General features: G+C 46.2%; 3 protein-coding genes across 3 annotated transcripts; all 3 read left to right on the forward strand.

The window, feature by feature from the left end:
• Nucleotides 1-1,651: 1,651 nt before the first annotated feature.
• On the forward strand, nucleotides 1,652-12,775 carry MDN1 (AAA family ATPase midasin; the record flags this gene model as incomplete). The annotated part of the gene is made up of 1 exon (XM_018854857.1): nucleotides 1,652-12,775. A coding segment is annotated over one exon (11,124 nt), but the record flags the coding sequence as incomplete, so codon positions are not given.
• Nucleotides 12,776-13,066: 291 nt separating this feature from the next.
• Nucleotides 13,067-14,029, forward strand: METBIDRAFT_19681 (uncharacterized protein; the record flags this gene model as incomplete). The annotated part of the gene is made up of 1 exon (XM_018854877.1): nucleotides 13,067-14,029. A coding segment is annotated over one exon (963 nt), but the record flags the coding sequence as incomplete, so codon positions are not given.
• Nucleotides 14,030-16,099: 2,070 nt separating this feature from the next.
• METBIDRAFT_20485 (uncharacterized protein) lies at nucleotides 16,100-16,573 on the forward strand (the record flags this gene model as incomplete). Its single annotated transcript, XM_018854967.1, has 1 exon — nucleotides 16,100-16,573. A coding segment is annotated over one exon (474 nt), but the record flags the coding sequence as incomplete, so codon positions are not given.
• Nucleotides 16,574-17,003: the final 430 nt, after the last annotated feature.

Genomic DNA, 17,003 nt, shown 5'->3' on the forward strand with positions numbered 1-17,003 from the left:
TGTTTTTTAAAAAATTATTGGAACAGCGTCTTGTGCATTGTGTCGATATCCTCGCAACTTTTTTCTCTTTTAGAAACCTTGGATGTGAATTGGATACGAAACGAATGACGGTCTAATATACCCCAGGTGAGTTTGAAAAAAACAATCTAAAAAAGTAGTCTTAGCTACTAGAATCATCATCTTTTCATATGTGCTGCTTTGTGTATTTCAATGTACGGGCAGTTCATTCTCTGGTCCCACTTGATAACTCACGTGAGTTCACCTGCCGCGTTTGCGCAGTTGCAAGAATGACATGACTAACATTTTTGCCATTGCAGCGAGGTGCTCATAAAAACAGCCAATAACATCAACGTGTGTTTACCAGTCAATGGTAATTTGGGTAAACAAACCGGCGAACTTGGCCTTTTGTATATAAAAATAGCGTCCAGTGGCGCATAAAATGCCGCAGAACAATTGAGGTGCCACGATATAGAACTCACCTATGAGTAAGGGGCGGGATACATGACTCTTGACTATCAGTCAAGCGATCCACTAGCTCTCGGAAGCTTTCCAAACAATGCGAGGCTAAAGTTTTGTTTATTCAAAACACATGATTGCAAAATGGAAGCTCTGAGGCTGCTGTAATATGACCCGCAAGTAGGGATCAGAATCAGAGTTGGCGGAAACGCTTTGAACGGAATACAAGAAATGAATATGATAATGAAAGCAGTTAAATCATATAATGGGTGGATTGGGTTGGGCATATTGATTGCTTGCTCTTCATGGCAACTAGCACACACCCTGGAGGGAATGAAGAGGGATATGGAGCGTGTGATTTGTGTTTAGGATGTCCCAACTTTGACACAGACAATAAAGTGGCGTTTTTTTTCAAAAACTGACTGATGTCGCTGTCCTTCAATAGAGGCCCCAGAGCAAAGTGAACGGAGACAGAACCCACAAACTGAATCAATTTCGAAAGAAAAGTCCAACCAGGATATGCAGCATACTGCAAATACAAGCGCATGGTACAAGCCTATGCCGCCGGCGTCCTGGTCAGAATATCCCGGTGATGCGATAACGATTTGCGGCCTGGCTTTAATGCAATCAGCTGACAAAGAACACCGCAGGAAGCACCTACAAGCACATTCACTTGGTTTTGTTTTTTCAAGGAGCTCCCCCGCTGCCTTGCACTTCGGCAAGCATTTCCTTATTAAAAGTTCCTTGCTTGAACACATGAAAAACAGGTGCACCCTATCGCAGTCCCGCAAGTCTAATGCGCACCGCACCTGATAGCGCTTCCAGCGCCAGCCAGTACAAGCAGCCAGACACCTCGAAAAAAAACAAGCCACATCGAAGAACTCTACAAAATTGGCGGCTTCGGTACGCTCACGCAAACACAGCCACATAATGTCTCGAGAATCAGAGAAATATCATGAAAGGCAGGGAAAAAGCAGAGAGCATCCGAAAGCCGGAGGAACCCGCTCGCTCTAATAATCAGCCAGTGCAGGGCCACGATTGTCGCGGGACCTCGTGCCCCATGCCGGCCGTGCATGGGCCCATCGCATTCGCATCTCGCAGCCGCCCGAAAAAACAGAGCTGCTCCAGGTAGTTCCTAAAAAAAACCCATCTACTTTCTGGACACCGACACAGGCTGGACAGACATCGTGACACCATGAACCACGAGATACTGCTTGACCTAGCCCAGGCCACGGCCCGCTACGCGGCGTATGCACGGGCCTGTCCCCAGAAAAACCTCCCGCTGCCGTTCCTCTATGATACCAGCGCCTCAGTCCTGGACAACTTGGATCGGTTGGCCATCTTCGCCTTGCACCCCAAAACAACCACGGCAGTGCTCCATGCGTACCGCGAGGTGTTCCTCGAGGTTGTGGCACGGTGGATCGAGAAGTCCGACGCCTTTGAGGCGGCGTTGGCCGAGACCCAAGGCACGCCCGAGCCCACCATCCGCGGCTCCGTGATCCTACTTGCGTTGTCGCGGGTGGTGGCGCTCTTTCCCGAGAGCGTGGGCCTCATTGAGTATTTCATGGCGCAGCGCAAATTTGCGCTGGCGCTCTTGCCGAGGGCGCCTGTGCACGAAATACCTGCCGACGAAATGCAGAGCGTGTTGTTGGCGCTCCACAGAATATACGCGTACAAGCCACAACGCTTTGTCGGCTTTGTGCTTCCACAGGCCCTCTATCACGTGCTCAGTCTTGACGCTGCTCACACCGTGGCCAAGTACTTGGCCGTGCTAATCTTGGCCCGCTACTTGAACGCGTCCGAGGTGGCGCGCAGCGACATGCTCCGCACCCACACGAATGACGGCTCCTTGACCGCACCGCTCGATGGTGGTTATAAAATCGACTACCGCTTCCTTGACATCGTGGAGGCCAAGCGCTTACTGAACCACACGAGCGTGGCGCCGCACGTGCCCTGCAACACACTGGCGCTGCCTCTCGAGATTCGCCCGTGCGATCTCTCGCAGCTGGTGATAAGCATATGCGGCGTGCTCGTGGCTTGCCCCGGTGCCAGCAAGAGCCCCGTCTCCACCGAAGAGGTTGTGCCCACACAAAACGCCGTGACGGTGTTGCGCACCTTGGCCTGCGCTGTGCAGAATAACCGGCCCGTGTTATTGCACGGACAGGCGGGTTCCGGCAAGACGTTCTTGGTGAACCTGCTTGCGCGCTATCTTGGTGCGCAAGACGATATCGTCAAGATCCACTTGGGCGAGCAGACGGACGCCAAGTTGCTCTTGGGCACGTACACCTCGGGCGAGAAGCCAGGCTCGTTCGAGTGGCGTTCCGGCGTCTTAACCACTGCTGTGCGCGAGGGTAAGTGGGTGCTCGTGGAGGACATCGACAAGGCACCCACCGAGGTGCTCTCCATCCTCTTGACCTTGCTTGAAAAGCGCGAGTTGAGCATCCCGTCGCGTGGCGAGGTGATTCGGGCGCACAGCGGCTTCAAACTCCTCTCCACAGTGCGCACGTCGCCCAGCATCCGCGTACCGGACATGATCGGCCTCCGCTTGTGGCTGCTCGTGCCAGTAGCGCCTCCCAGCGACCTCGAGCTCCGCGCCATCTTGGCGACACGCTACCCGCTCTTGCGGAACTTGATAGCCAAGTTCATCTCCGTCTACAACAAGGTGTGTCACATATACGCCATGCCGTCGTTTGTGTCGTTGAACAAGGGCTCGCACCCCCGCGTGATCTCCACGCGCGACTTGATGAAGGTGTGCTCTCGTTGCCACGTGATGCTACAGAACAAAGGCGTAACGTCGTCGGACCAGCTTTTGGAGGCTCAGGTCTACGACAATATCTTTGCCGAGGCCGTTGAGTGCTTCGGTAGCGCTATCACCGAGTACGGTGCCTTGGCGCCCTTGGTCAGCGCTATAGGCGAGGTCTTGGAGATACCGGCCTCCAGAATCAACTTGTACCTCGATAGCCACGTGCCGTCGTTCTATGTAGACGACGCAAAGTTGGAGATTGGCCGTGCCGTGCTCGTGAAATCGAAGGCAGACAAGGCAGTCCACACGAAGCGGAAGGCGGGAAACACAACTACATTTGCCCGTACTAAGCACTCCAAACGCTTGATGGAACAGATTGCTGTGGGCATCGAGATGATCGAGCCCATATTGCTCGTCGGTGAGACCGGTACGGGAAAGACCACCGTCGTGCAGGAAGTGGCCAAGATGATGCACAAGAAATTGACCGTGATCAACGTGTCGCAACAAACTGAGGCCGGCGACTTACTTGGAGGTTACAAGCCAGTCAACACTAAGAGCGTTGCCACACCGTTGCAGGAAGTGTTTGAGACCCTATTCCTCGCAACATTCTCGCAAAAGAAAAATGGCAAATTCTCAGCGCTTCTATCGAAGTGCTTCAACAAGAACCAATGGAAGAACGTGATCAAACTCTGGACCGAGGCCGTTAAAATGGCTCACGAGATTTTGAGCAAGCCCGACGAGTCTGACGATGATGCTGCCGAGGACGGCGGACCAAAGAAAAAGAGAAAGCTTCGCTCGACCGAAAAGTCTGTCCTCCTCTCAAAATGGCAGGAATTCCAGCTCGACGTCAAGGGCTTCGAATCCCAGGCTGCCAACCTCGAAAACTCCTTTGTGTTTAGCTTTGTTGAGGGTTCTTTAGTGAAAGCCGTGCGCAACGGTGAATGGCTTCTTCTAGACGAGATCAACTTGGCCTCGCCTGATACCTTGGAAAGCATTGCTGATCTTCTCTCGGAGAACTTACACCAGAGGTCTGTGCTACTTAGTGAGAGGGGCGACGTTGAAGCCATCAAAGCGCACGCAGATTTCCGCATTTTTGGCTGCATGAATCCTTCGACGGATGTGGGTAAGCGTGACTTACCTTTGAGTATCAGGTCCAGATTCAGCGAAATCTACGTTCACTCGCCAGACAGGGACAGAGAGGACTTGACCTCCATCATTGAAAAGTACATTCTGCGGTTTGCCGTGGGAGACGACTGGGCAATCGAAGATATTGCCGAATTGTACTATGAGGCCAAGACGCTTGCCGAATCCAACAAGATTGTTGACGGAGCCAATCAAAAACCGCACTTCAGTATCCGTACATTGACACGCACGTTGATTTATGTCTGCGACATCGTGTCCATTTACGGTTTACGGAGAGCCCTATACGAGGGCTTTTGTATGTCGTTTTTGACATTGCTCGACCGCAAGTCAGAAGAGGTATTAAGGCCCATAATTGCCAAGTACACTATTGACAAGCTCAAGAACGCCAAACAAGTGATTGCGCGCTGCCCGCCTGCGCCGTCTTCAAACGAGTCGGACTATGTACAATTCAAGCATTACTGGATGAAACGGGGACCTGGCGAGATCTCCACGCCAAATTACATCATTACGCCTTTTGTGGAGAAGAATCTTCTCAATTTGGTGCGTGCTACTGCTAGCAGAAAGTTCCCAGTGTTGGTGCAAGGCCCAACTTCTGCAGGTAAGACATCCATGATCAACTATTTGGCAAGCATCACCGGCCACAAGTTTGTGCGTATCAACAATCACGAGCACACTGACTTGCAAGAATATTTGGGAACCTACGTTTCGGACTCCAGTGGGAAACTTGTATTTCGCGAGGGTGTCTTAGTGGAGGCTTTGAGAAAAGGCCATTGGATTGTTTTAGATGAGTTGAATCTTGCCCCTACAGACGTTTTGGAGGCGTTGAATCGCTTGCTTGATGATAACAGAGAGTTGTTCATCCCCGAGACACAGGAGGTCATTCACCCTCATCCCGACTTCATGTTGTTCGCCACTCAGAATCCTCCAGGCTTATACGGAGGAAGAAAAGTGTTGTCGCGTGCATTCAGAAACAGATTCCTCGAATTACACTTTGATGATATTCCTCAGGATGAGCTTGAGGTCATTTTGAGGGAGCGTTGCCAAATTGCTCCCTCGTATGGAAAGAAAATTGTTGAAGTGTACAGACAATTGTCTGTGCGTCGTCAGTCTTCCCGGCTCTTTGAGCAGAAAAATTCGTTTGCTACTCTAAGGGATTTGTTCAGATGGGCATTAAGAGATGCTGTTGGATACGAAGAATTGGCTGCCAACGGCTACATGTTGCTTGCGGAAAGAGTCAGATCCCAAGAGGAGAAGCTTGTGGTAAAGGAAACGATCGAGAAGGTCATGAGAGTAACTCTCAACATGGACGAGTACTACGAGAAGTTGGAAAACAAGCAACTAATGGAACTTGAGCTGTCTGTGGTATGGACAAAGGCCATGCGGAGACTTGCTGTGTTGGTTGAGATGTCGATAAAGTACAAGGAGCCTCTTCTATTGGTTGGTGAAACCGGGTGTGGTAAGACTACTGTCTGCCAAATTCTTGCACAGCTTCTTCAGCGTGAGTTGATCACCGTCAATGCCCACCAAAACACTGAAACTGGTGACATCTTGGGTGCTCAAAGACCAATTAGGAATCGCTTTGAAACTAGGTCGGAATTGCTCAAGGCTCTTCTTTCATTCTTTGACTTGATGAAAATAGATGTGTCGCTTGAGCAGTCAAAGGTTGAGGACTTGGTAAAGAAGTACGAACGTGTCAAGAGAACACTAATTGAAGTTCCAAACGAGGCGATCGAAGTGTCCTTACTTGAAACAATTGATGAACATATTCGTACCTCGTCCTCATTGTTTGAGTGGGCTGATGGGCCTTTGATCAACGCGATGAAGCAAGGTGAGTTTTTCTTACTTGACGAAATTTCTTTGGCGGACGACTCTGTGTTGGAAAGATTGAATTCCGTTCTCGAACCAGAAAGAAGTTTGTTGTTGGCCGAAAAGGGCACTGAAGACTCGTTTCTTGCTGCCGAGGAAACTTTCCAGTTCTTGGCATCAATGAATCCTGGTGGGGACTATGGAAAGAAGGAATTATCTCCAGCATTGAGAAACAGATTTACTGAGATCTGGGTTCCGTCTATGGATGATTTCAACGACGTCCAACAAATTGTTGAATCACGCTTAAAGTCCGAAAACCGCCATCTTAGTGTACCTTTGGTCAAATTCTCTGAGTGGTTCGGAAGACGTTTGGGCAATGGAAATGCAAACAGTGGTGTCATTTCACTTCGTGACATTTTGGCATGGGTTGAGTTTATCAATTCGTGTGACCTGACGTTTTCGGACAAATTGGCTTTGGTGAATGGTGCCATGATGGTGTTTATTGATGCCTTGGGCACTAATAACACTGCCTATCTTGCGGATAATCAGGAGAGGCTCCTCGAGTATAAGCAAGAGTGTCTTCAAATGTTGTGCCTGCTCATTGGGTCTGACACAGACGAAAACTCCTTTCGTTGTACTCCTACTATTGAAGTGAAGGACAACTGCTTAAAAGCAGGCATGTTCCAGATTCCTAGGAAGCCAGAAACTGAATGGGAAGAGCTGTTTAATTTACTGGCACCCACTACGGCCGCAAATGCAATGCGGGTCATAAGAGCCATGCAGGTTCACAAGCCCATTTTGCTCGAGGGAAGTCCTGGTGTTGGAAAAACTAGTTTGATTTCTGCTATTTCTAAAGCCACCGGAAATCCGCTCATTAGGATCAACTTGTCCGAACAAACTGACTTGATCGATTTGTTTGGGTCTGACGCGCCAGTGGAAGGCGGAAATACTGGTGAATTTGTGTGGAGAGATGCGCCATTTCTCCGTGCAATGAAAAATGGTGAATGGGTGCTTCTCGATGAAATGAATTTAGCCTCTCAATCCGTTTTAGAGGGTTTAAATGCCTGTTTGGATCACAGAGGAGAGGCCTATATCCCAGAATTGGACAGATCATTTCCTCGCCATCCGCAATTTAAGGTATTCGCGGCGCAAAACCCGCAATACCAAGGTGGTGGTAGAAAAGGTTTACCCAAGTCTTTCGTAAATCGTTTCTCTGTGGTTCACATGGACGTTTTGAAAAACGAGGATTTGATGCTCATCTCCGCTCAGATTTTCCCCAATGTACCGCGTGATGATTGCTCTAAAATTATCAGTTTTATGACTAAGTTAGAGGAAGAGGTTGTGGTGCAGAAGAAGTGGGGCATGTCGGGTGGTCCATGGGAGTTCAATTTGCGTGACACGTTGCGCTGGCTTGGTCTTTACAGCTCCAAATATAACTTAAGCCACGCCAGTGACAATTCCGTCGGCGACTTTTTGGACATGATTGTTTGCCACAGATTCCGTACTCCAGAGGATCGCCAACATGTCGAGGAACTCTTTGAGTCGATTTTCGGCCCACAAAGAAAAAAAGATGCATTTTATGGAATGGGTGAAGAGTATGTTCAGGCTGGAGGCTCTCTCATGAAAAGAAGCCAGCTTCTTCAGTTTTCTAACTCGTCTGATCGATTGCAATTTGTCACCTTGCAAACAAACTTCCCTATTCTAGAGTCTGCTATGAGAAGTGTCAATGAGAACATTCCGCTCATTTTGACCGGTCCATCCAATGCAGGTAAAACCGAGCTCATCAGGTTCTTAGCGAATATTGTTGGGGTAAAGCTTTCAGAATTCTCGATGAATAGTGATGTTGACAGTATGGACATCTTAGGTGGCTATGAACAAGTGGATCTTACCCGTTCCATCAATGCGCTTACACTTGAGATACACCAGCTACTCAATGAATTGGTGGTTGTGAATTTAAAAGAATCTGGGTCGGAACCAGCTTCGCTTTTGAGTTGCTTAGAACTTCTTCAATTCATGGAGGACACTGATATTGTGGCTGAAAACTTTCACGACTTGCTCACAAAATTCCAGAGCTTCTTGACTTTCTACTCCAATGAAAAATTGGATGCTCTTTCTGTTTCGGCCGAAGAATTACACTCAAAGTTGCAAGAAGTGAGCACGGTTAAATTTAACTGGTTTGATGGCATGCTTGTGAAAGCTGTTGTCAGAGGTGAGTGGTTGGTGCTTGATAATGCCAATTTGTGCAATCCGTCTGTTTTAGACAGACTCAACTCGCTTTTAGAGTACAATGGCTCGTTAATTATCAATGAATGTTCACAGGAAGATGGCTCTCCGAGAATCTTGAAACCGCATCCAAATTTCAGATTATTCTTGACAGTTGACCCAAGGTATGGCGAGCTCTCCAGGGCAATGAGAAACAGATGCGTGGAAATCTTCTTGGAAAGCTTGCAGAGCAGAGCTACCTCATTTGACAGAATGTTGCTCGGTATGCCTATCACCCAGGAGTCTTCCGAGGAAAATCTCGATGCGACCAACATTGATCAGAAATTCGAAAAGATGCAAATGGACGAGAGTTTGCAGGTGGCTAGGCCGATTTCCGCATTTGTGTCTTCTACTGACTCGAGTTTGAGGCAACTTGCACTCGTTCACGATTGCGTTAATGCAGATTCAGCATCCTGTCTTGCAAGTGCCTTGGTAAGCATTTTTGGCGTCTCTCAATTTGGAAAGCTCAAGAAATGGGCGAAAGCATTCAACGGACCAGAGTTTGGACTGGTAGAATCAGCGAGACTCGAACAAGTCTGCCAAGTGCTCCAACACTTGCAAGCCAGTGGGTTTGTTTCAAATATGAAAGCCCTTTATGGTAAGACGGCGGCATCTCTGCTTGTGACTCGCGACTTTGCTTCTAGTCAGGTTTTGCATCCACTTGTGAATCCTTACCTCTTGGGCTTCTTTGTAAATTGTGGTTTCAATGTCAATGGAACAAATGCAAATGTGCTCTTTCAGGTTGCGGCATCTGTTTTGGACTCCAAATTTTTTGTCCAGCGCGTGGAAGAAAAGGCGATCAACGGTAAGGCGAGTGAACTTTCTTTCATCGAAAGATCGGCAGCTATCGGTCTCGGGAGAGAAATCAAAAGAGCTCCCAAAATCAACATTTATGCTTATGTGAAAGCGGTAGCACAATTCATTAGCAACGTGTTTGATGCTTCGATGAACTTTTCCGAATTCTTTCAGCAGCCCTCCAATTTTTACGAATCTTTGATGGAGATCCAATGTATTTGGGTCTCCCTTACCGAGGCTTCACAAGAGCAAAACCTTTCGAAACTCAGAGTGTACCACGGTATGATCACCTCATGGCTCGAAACTCACGAAAGTGTTCCGATTGTTGCAGACCATTCACGTGAAATCACCTCTCTTAGTGTCGGTTTGGAGTTGACATCTGGCTTTTCAATGACAAAAATCTGGGAGCATTTTAGACAAAGCTATCCCACCTCTAAAAAAGCGTGGGATAACTATGCCAAGCTCTTGGCATTGTTGGGTGACTTTGACGTTTTGTCGAGAAAGTTGTACCCAGATACATATGGAGAAGTTTCAGAACTTAGGCACCAGATGCTATCCCTTTACGAAGACATTGTGTCAGATTCATTAAATGACGAGGACTTGGACCTTGTATTTACAAGTTTTGCTACTGCATTCAAGAGGCTTGCTGATGTTGCTGACGCTTTTGTTGTGGAGAGACATAATCTTATGGATGAGGAATTCACGATGTTGTCAAACTTCTTGACATTGAACTCGTACTACCATGGAGATAACCTATGTGACCAGCTTTCAGTTGCTTCATACGCTTCGAAATCGACTCTTTCTTTGCTACAGAGCTCAAAATCGAAATTATTTACACCTTATCCAAGAATTTTCGACTGTCTTTGGAGCGAAAATAGTTTCGCCAAGGGTTTGTTCACGAATGTTTTTTTGCAACAAAGCATTGAGAAAGTGAATGGAATCAAAAACCGTCCAGGAAAATACTTGGATCAAAGCTTGGCAGACATGTCCGCTTTTGGAAAGTCTTTGATTCAAAATTCCCCTAGCGTGCTCGAAAATCAGAAGTCCGTTTTTCAAAGCATTCTTTTCAAATGGATTCTTGAAATTCTCAAGGCCCATGATCTAGACGTTCCATTAACTTCGCACGGCAATTCAATCGCAACCAAAGCTGACCTTAAGCAATTATTCGAGGTTGTTGAATGTGGTTGTGACGAAACCGTCGTCGCAATCATGAGAGAAACATACCTTCCGGCATTGTACTTGTTAATCGACAGTACTGATCTTGCGCAGTTAGGTAAAGCATGGATTTTATTTGCGAGTGGGTGTATCCAATTATTTGTTCCAAATTCCCCACTCGACCCAGCAATTGAAGACCATGTCACATATCTTGTTTACGAGCGTCAACAGGAATTATGTATTCGGCTCGCTGAATCATGGAAAACAATTAGATCTGTGAACAGTGGTGATGAACCACTCCAGCTTGAATCGTCTTTACCAAAGCCTAGCGAACAGCAAGAATTGTCGAAATCTCAAATCTTCAGGACAAATGAGAGCATGGATGAGTTGTTCGACGAGTGGAAATCATTTATGGACTCTGCAATTGATACTGAGCCGATCGCTAAACTTTTGACCGCCGCAGAACTGTCCACGGCTGAATCTAACCATCAAAAAGTGGGCATATTTCACAACAACTCGGCCAACTTTATGATGCGGTTGAACAGCAAGTATCCCATGTATGCCGACTTGAATGATATTCTTAATGGATACATCTACAGTATTCGTTTGGGATTAGACTTGTTGAATATTGAGAATCAAAATCGGGCATCATCTTTCTCAATAGTTTCGTTGTGGCAGGTGAATATTGAAAAATTAAACGATGTACCTGCCATCGAAGCCGTTTTCAGATCCGTGAAGGCCATGAACAAAACACTCGGAAGTTCGTCAGTTTTAAGCGAAAAGGTTATGCTCTTCTTTATCAATTTGTGTTTCGCACAAACAAAGAAGGATGACGAGAAGCTTTCATTGGTGATAAACCAAGCATTTCAGTCGCTTTATTACAGGTGGTACTATCGTAAGATGAAGCAGGAAGAAGCAGCAGTTCAAGAGGGATCTCTATACAAGCATAAGGACACGGACGATGCAGAACAAGAGTTCAAAGATCTTTTTCCTGATTATGACGATGTCATGGACATTGAAGATGATTCTGGAAAGCTGACGGAAGCTTTCGAAGATGTTCACTACGAGCTCGCCGTCTCCTACGTCAACTACTACTTGAAAGATAAGGAGTTATCTCTAAAAAATGTTGTTGAACAAGGTGCACTGCTTTGCACTGAGTTTCAGCTGGTGAACTCTGACACCATTTACGGACCAAACAATGCTTCACATTTGTCAGCTTTGCTCATCACAATGAAGTCTGCTCATGATCAATTTGCTAGCGACCTGAAGATTGAGGTGAATTTCTATCATGACGCATGTCCTTCTGAATTCAAAAAGGCAATGAAATTAGTTCTTGCAGTATTCAATTCAGTGGCATCGTTGCTTACTCAATGGCCTGAACATGCTACTTTGCAGACAATTTCCCGATATGCGAGCGAATTCTTGGGTTACCCTTCGAGCTTCCCATTGAATAAACTTCTTTTCAAAGTTGAGGTCTTGCACAACTCGTTGAATGAATGGGAAAAATTTGCTTCAAGCAAGGTTACTTTGAAAGCACATTCTGATGAGATCACCAATCTCATTGTGTCTTGGAGAAAGTTGGAGCTCACGTCTTGGAAATCATTGTTCAACTACGAAAACAAGGCTTTCCAAAAGTCTGTTGGGAAATGGTGGTTCCACTTGTTTGATAGTATTGTCATTCCCTATCTTCAAGATGATGAGACTGATGAAGATATAAACGAGAAACCATCAGTTGTGCAAATCTTGGGTGCCTTGAACATTTTCATGAGTCAGACGAACTTTGGTGACTTCCAGCCTAGATTGGACTTGGTTAAGGCATTGAGAAATCACATTGCAAGTCTTTCTTACGCTGATAGCAATATTCTTAATGGCCTTGGCAACTTTATTTCTTTTTACGAGCAATTCGTTCCGACCATTGAGGACTCAGTGAACCAAACGAGGAAGACGTTAGAGAAGGATGTGTCTGAGATTATTCTTCTTGCAAGTTGGAAAGATGTTAACATCGATGCGCTTAAGCAAAGCTCACGTAAATCTCACAACAGTCTTTACAAGTTGGTGAGAAAATATCGCACGTTGTTGTCTACACCAGTCTCACCCATAATCGAGGCCGGTATTCCGAAGGATTCTGCCGTGATAGTTGCCAGTGCTTTCGAGCCTAAACATTTGAGGCATATCGCTTTGTCTCAAGCAGACAAGTTGGCTGTTTTGAAAGCCTGTCAGACCACCTTAGGGTGGAGCGAAAGACCTGCTCGCTTGAAAAACATCGAGATCGTCGAAAGTAACTTGAAGATTTACATTGAGAAGATTTTGAAGAGCCAGTCTCCTTCACTCTATGCGTATACCAAGCAGGTCATCGAGCAAATGGAAGAATTGCGCAAAGAAACACCGTCGGTGATGAACGATGAAACGAAAAAGCTGGTTGCTGCATTGAAGACTCAAAAACACAAGTTGCTCAGTGACACGTTTAAAGAGTTAAGAAGAATTGGAGTCAAGACAACTGTAAAACCAGAAGTGAAGAAAGTCTTGGGAACCGTGAATTTAATTCTTACTAATGGAGCCCACTTCGGGAATAAATCAATTGCCGGCATTGACTCCTACTACTTCAGATGTCTTGATATCTTGCCCCGCTTGCGAAGCTCCATTGCTAGTGGTAATGAAGAAGTTCCCCAGGCTGATCTTGAAAGGGGTCTTGCTGCTTCTGACAACTTGATGTTCTCTCTAGTGACCATAAGATCTCCTTTGGTGAATCTATCAAATTCTGTCGAAAAAATTTCTGAACTCTGTGAGAACATGATGAGTGTTGCGCAAAATGACAAGAATGACTTTGTGAGAACATCAGTCGTTTCCTCAATGGAATACAATTTACAAGAAATGAGATCCTTTGGCAACAGTTTGGTCCGCGTGCTTGACTATGCGCTTGATGTTTCAGAGAGTGTCGCATACTTCCATGATTCTGTTGATCTGTCTATTTTTGCTGAGGCAAAATCTGGGGTTACGACTATGTTGAGTTCCTTGCCCGAAAAGGGTTCCCGGATATATACAGAGAATGAAGCTCAACTTGTTTTGAAATTCAGAGAGTTTCTTGATAACTTGTTGGAGAAGTTGAGATTGTGGGCTGATATGAATGTCAGAAATGCTTTCATCGCTGAAGTGGTCATAAACTGTATCGGCAATCTCAGCTTCAAGCCGTTCTTAAACTCATCGACTTCGTTGACTCACTTAGCAGTTGTCGAAGACCTTGAGTTAGAATTGAGATCACTTTCTACATTGATTTTGCTCTCAGTTCAGAAGATTCTTGAACTTTATCAAGAAGAAATTAGAGACGAAGAAGATGGTTGGTTGACAATGTCGCAGCACAGGTTGATGAAATCCATTAAGCTTTTGCATCAAGGAAGAATCGAAAAGTCTCTTGAAAACTGCATCAAACTAGTGCACAAAATTGAACACAACAGTCATACTTCTGCCCTCACTTCTGCTTTGGTATCCTTCACGAGGCCCTTGATTGTCCAATACAATAATCTTTCCGTCTCAATATTGTCGAAAACCAAGCAAAATTATATTGAGATGACAAAGTCGACGTTTGTGCTTTTGAAGTCCTTGCACACGTTGGCTACAGATGGTTTCTGCTCCCCAGAACCACCAAGCGAGCAAAAGAAAGATGATAACTTGCATGATGGTACCGGCTTGGGTGATGGGGAAGGCGCCACAAATAATTCTAAAGACGAAGAAGAAGACGACGATTTGGCGGAGCATGCACAGCAACCAAATGAAGAGAAAAACAAAGATGAAGAAGAGGACGAGAATGATGATGCCGTTGACATGGAGGGTGATATGGCAGGAGACCTTGAGGAAACGTCTGACCAGGAGAAGGATGATGAAGATAAAGACGATGGCGATGAGGAAGATTTGGATGAAGAAGTTGATGACATTGATGATCTTGATCCAAATGCCATTGACGAGAAGATGTGGGACGAGGAAGCCAAGGAAGACGACAAAGAAAAAGACTCCGATAAAATGCCTCAGAACACAGTGAATGATGATGATAACATGGAGGCCAACGAAGAAGAAGAGAAGGAGAATGCGGAGCAGAAAGACGACGAGTCTAAAGATGATAAGAAGGACGGTGACGAGGAGGAGAATGATGATGACGCTGAGAACGAAGAAGATGTTGGTGAGCAAGAAGACGAGGTTAGAAATGAAGAGAATGAACAGTTGGATGACCATGTACCAGAAACTGAAACTCTTGACCTTCCCGACGATATGAATTTGGATGATGAGGATGAAGATAATGATGAAGACAGTGAAGAGAACGACGAGTTTGATGATAAAATGGATGTTGAAGAGGAAGAAGAGGACAAGAGCAAGGACCAAGACGAACAAGAAGTCGATACTGCTGAGGCTGTTGAAGATAATGATGCCGGTGAAGAGTCTGAAGAAAAAGATGACAGTGGGGAGGAAGGACAAGAGTCGGAAGCAGAAGATGGCGAAAAGGACGTCGACGAAGAACCTCAAGACATTGACTCGGAAGAAGAAATAGCAGATGCTCCACAAGAAGAGGAAGATAAGAAAGAAGACGATCAACATGCTTCAGAAAACGGTGAAGATGCAGCCGAAGGTGACGATGGTGCCAACAACCAGGATAATGAGGAAGATGTTGATATGGACTCTGCCACAAAGACAGAGGCAGGTGAGCAAGGCGAGGGCGCTGACAATCAGGCCATGGAAGAAAAGGATGATATCGGCACTTCAGGAACTGCTTCTTCAGACATGAAACAAGAAGACCGCAAAGAAGAGGAGGCACCTAATGATGACGGTGCAAGAGAAGAGATGAAGGAGTCATTGAAACAGCTCGGAGATTCCTTGAAGGAGTTTCACCGTCGTCGTCAAGAAATCAGGGAGGCTTCGTTGGATGAGAAAGAACAAGAGGAAAAGGCAGACGTCAAGCCGGACGAGTTCCAGCACGTTGATGGCGAAAACACTCAGAATGACACACAGGCTTTAGGTGCTGCTGATAACAAAGACCAAGTTCAAAGCATTGACGAGGACATGGCGATTGATGAAGAGGATGATGAGTCTGCCAGAACAGAAGAGGAAGAACCCACGCAAGTCAAAACAGAAGACGATATGGATATCGATGACGATGCAGAACAGGCACGCGACCAAGTTGCGGAAGACGCTGAAGATTTCGAAGGTAAAACCAAAGGTGGTGTTGTTGGTGAAAGAAGACAAACAGATGAGCCAAGTCCTGAAGATGTTCTTCATAAACACGAGATCGATGAGACAGCTGCAGAGCAAGAGCTAGAGGTGTACAAGCAGGATGACTTTGTCATCAATAGGGAGGATGTCCCCGCCATGAGTCTCGACCATGCGAGAAGCATTTGGAGGGAAAGTGAGATTGCTACCCAGGAACTTGCCTCTGGTCTCAGTGAACAATTGAGATTGATCTTGGAGCCCACTTTGGCCACCAAGCTCAGGGGCGACTACAAGACCGGAAAGCGACTCAACATGAAGCGGATCATCTCGTACATTGCCTCGGATTTCCGTAAGGACAAGATCTGGCTCAGACGCACCAAGCCTGCAAAGAGACAATACCAGATCATGATTGCCGTGGACGACTCGAAATCGATGACAGAGAGCAAATCCACGGAGTTGGCGTTCCATAGTATAGCCCTCGTTTCGAAGGCTCTCACGCAGTTGGAAAGCGGTGGTTTGTCTATTGTGAGATTTGGCGAGGATGTGAAGTTGGTGCATCCTTTTGACAAGCCATTCAACCAGGAAACAGGCGCCAACGTGTTCCAGTGGTTTGATTTCAAGCAGGAGCGCACAGACATCAAGCAGTTGTGTTCCCAGTCATTGAAGATTTTCGAGAACGCCCGGTCAAGCTCCAGCAGCGACTTGTGGCAGTTACAGATCATTATCTCAGATGGTGTTTGCGAGGATCACGCTACGGTGCAACGATTGGTGAGAAAGGCCAGGGAAGAGAAGGTGATGCTTGTGTTTGTGGTTGTTGATGGAATCACGTCCAACGAGTCTATCTTGGATATGTCCCAGGTGAGCTACGTGCCGGACCCGGTGACGGGCACCATGTCGCTCAAGGTGGAAAACTACTTGGACACTTTCCCCTTCGAGTTCTACGTCGTGGTGAGAAACATCAACGAGCTTCCGGAGATGCTCTCCTTGATTTTGAGACAGTATTTCTCGGAGGTGGCAAACATGTGAGTTGGCCATATTGTTTGTATTGAATAAAGATCGAAAGTCAGAAAATGTTGTAGGTGGGACTTGAAATATATTTGCACTTACACGAGAGGCTCCATTCCAGGCCGTTTGGCTCAAAAGATCGATTCAGAGGTTGAGACGACATTGTACGATCTAAAATAGGGCCGTTGCGCTTACGGTGTCAAACTTTTAATGAGTAGAGTTTTGGGCAAATACAAGCCATGCAATACTTCAGATATATTATGATACGTGATACTTGTAGTCATGCGATTCTTCAGATATATTATGATACGTGATACTTGTAGTCATGCGATTCTTCAGATATATTATGATACGTGATAATTGTAGTCATGCGATTCTTCAGATAAATTATGATACGTGATACTATTAGTCATGCAATAATTCAGATGATACTTGTAGTCATGCA

The sequence above is a fragment of the Metschnikowia bicuspidata genome, assembly GCF_001664035.1.
Source record: "Metschnikowia bicuspidata var. bicuspidata NRRL YB-4993 chromosome Unknown METBIscaffold_9, whole genome shotgun sequence".
NCBI lineage: Eukaryota > Fungi > Ascomycota > Pichiomycetes > Serinales > Metschnikowiaceae > Metschnikowia > Metschnikowia bicuspidata.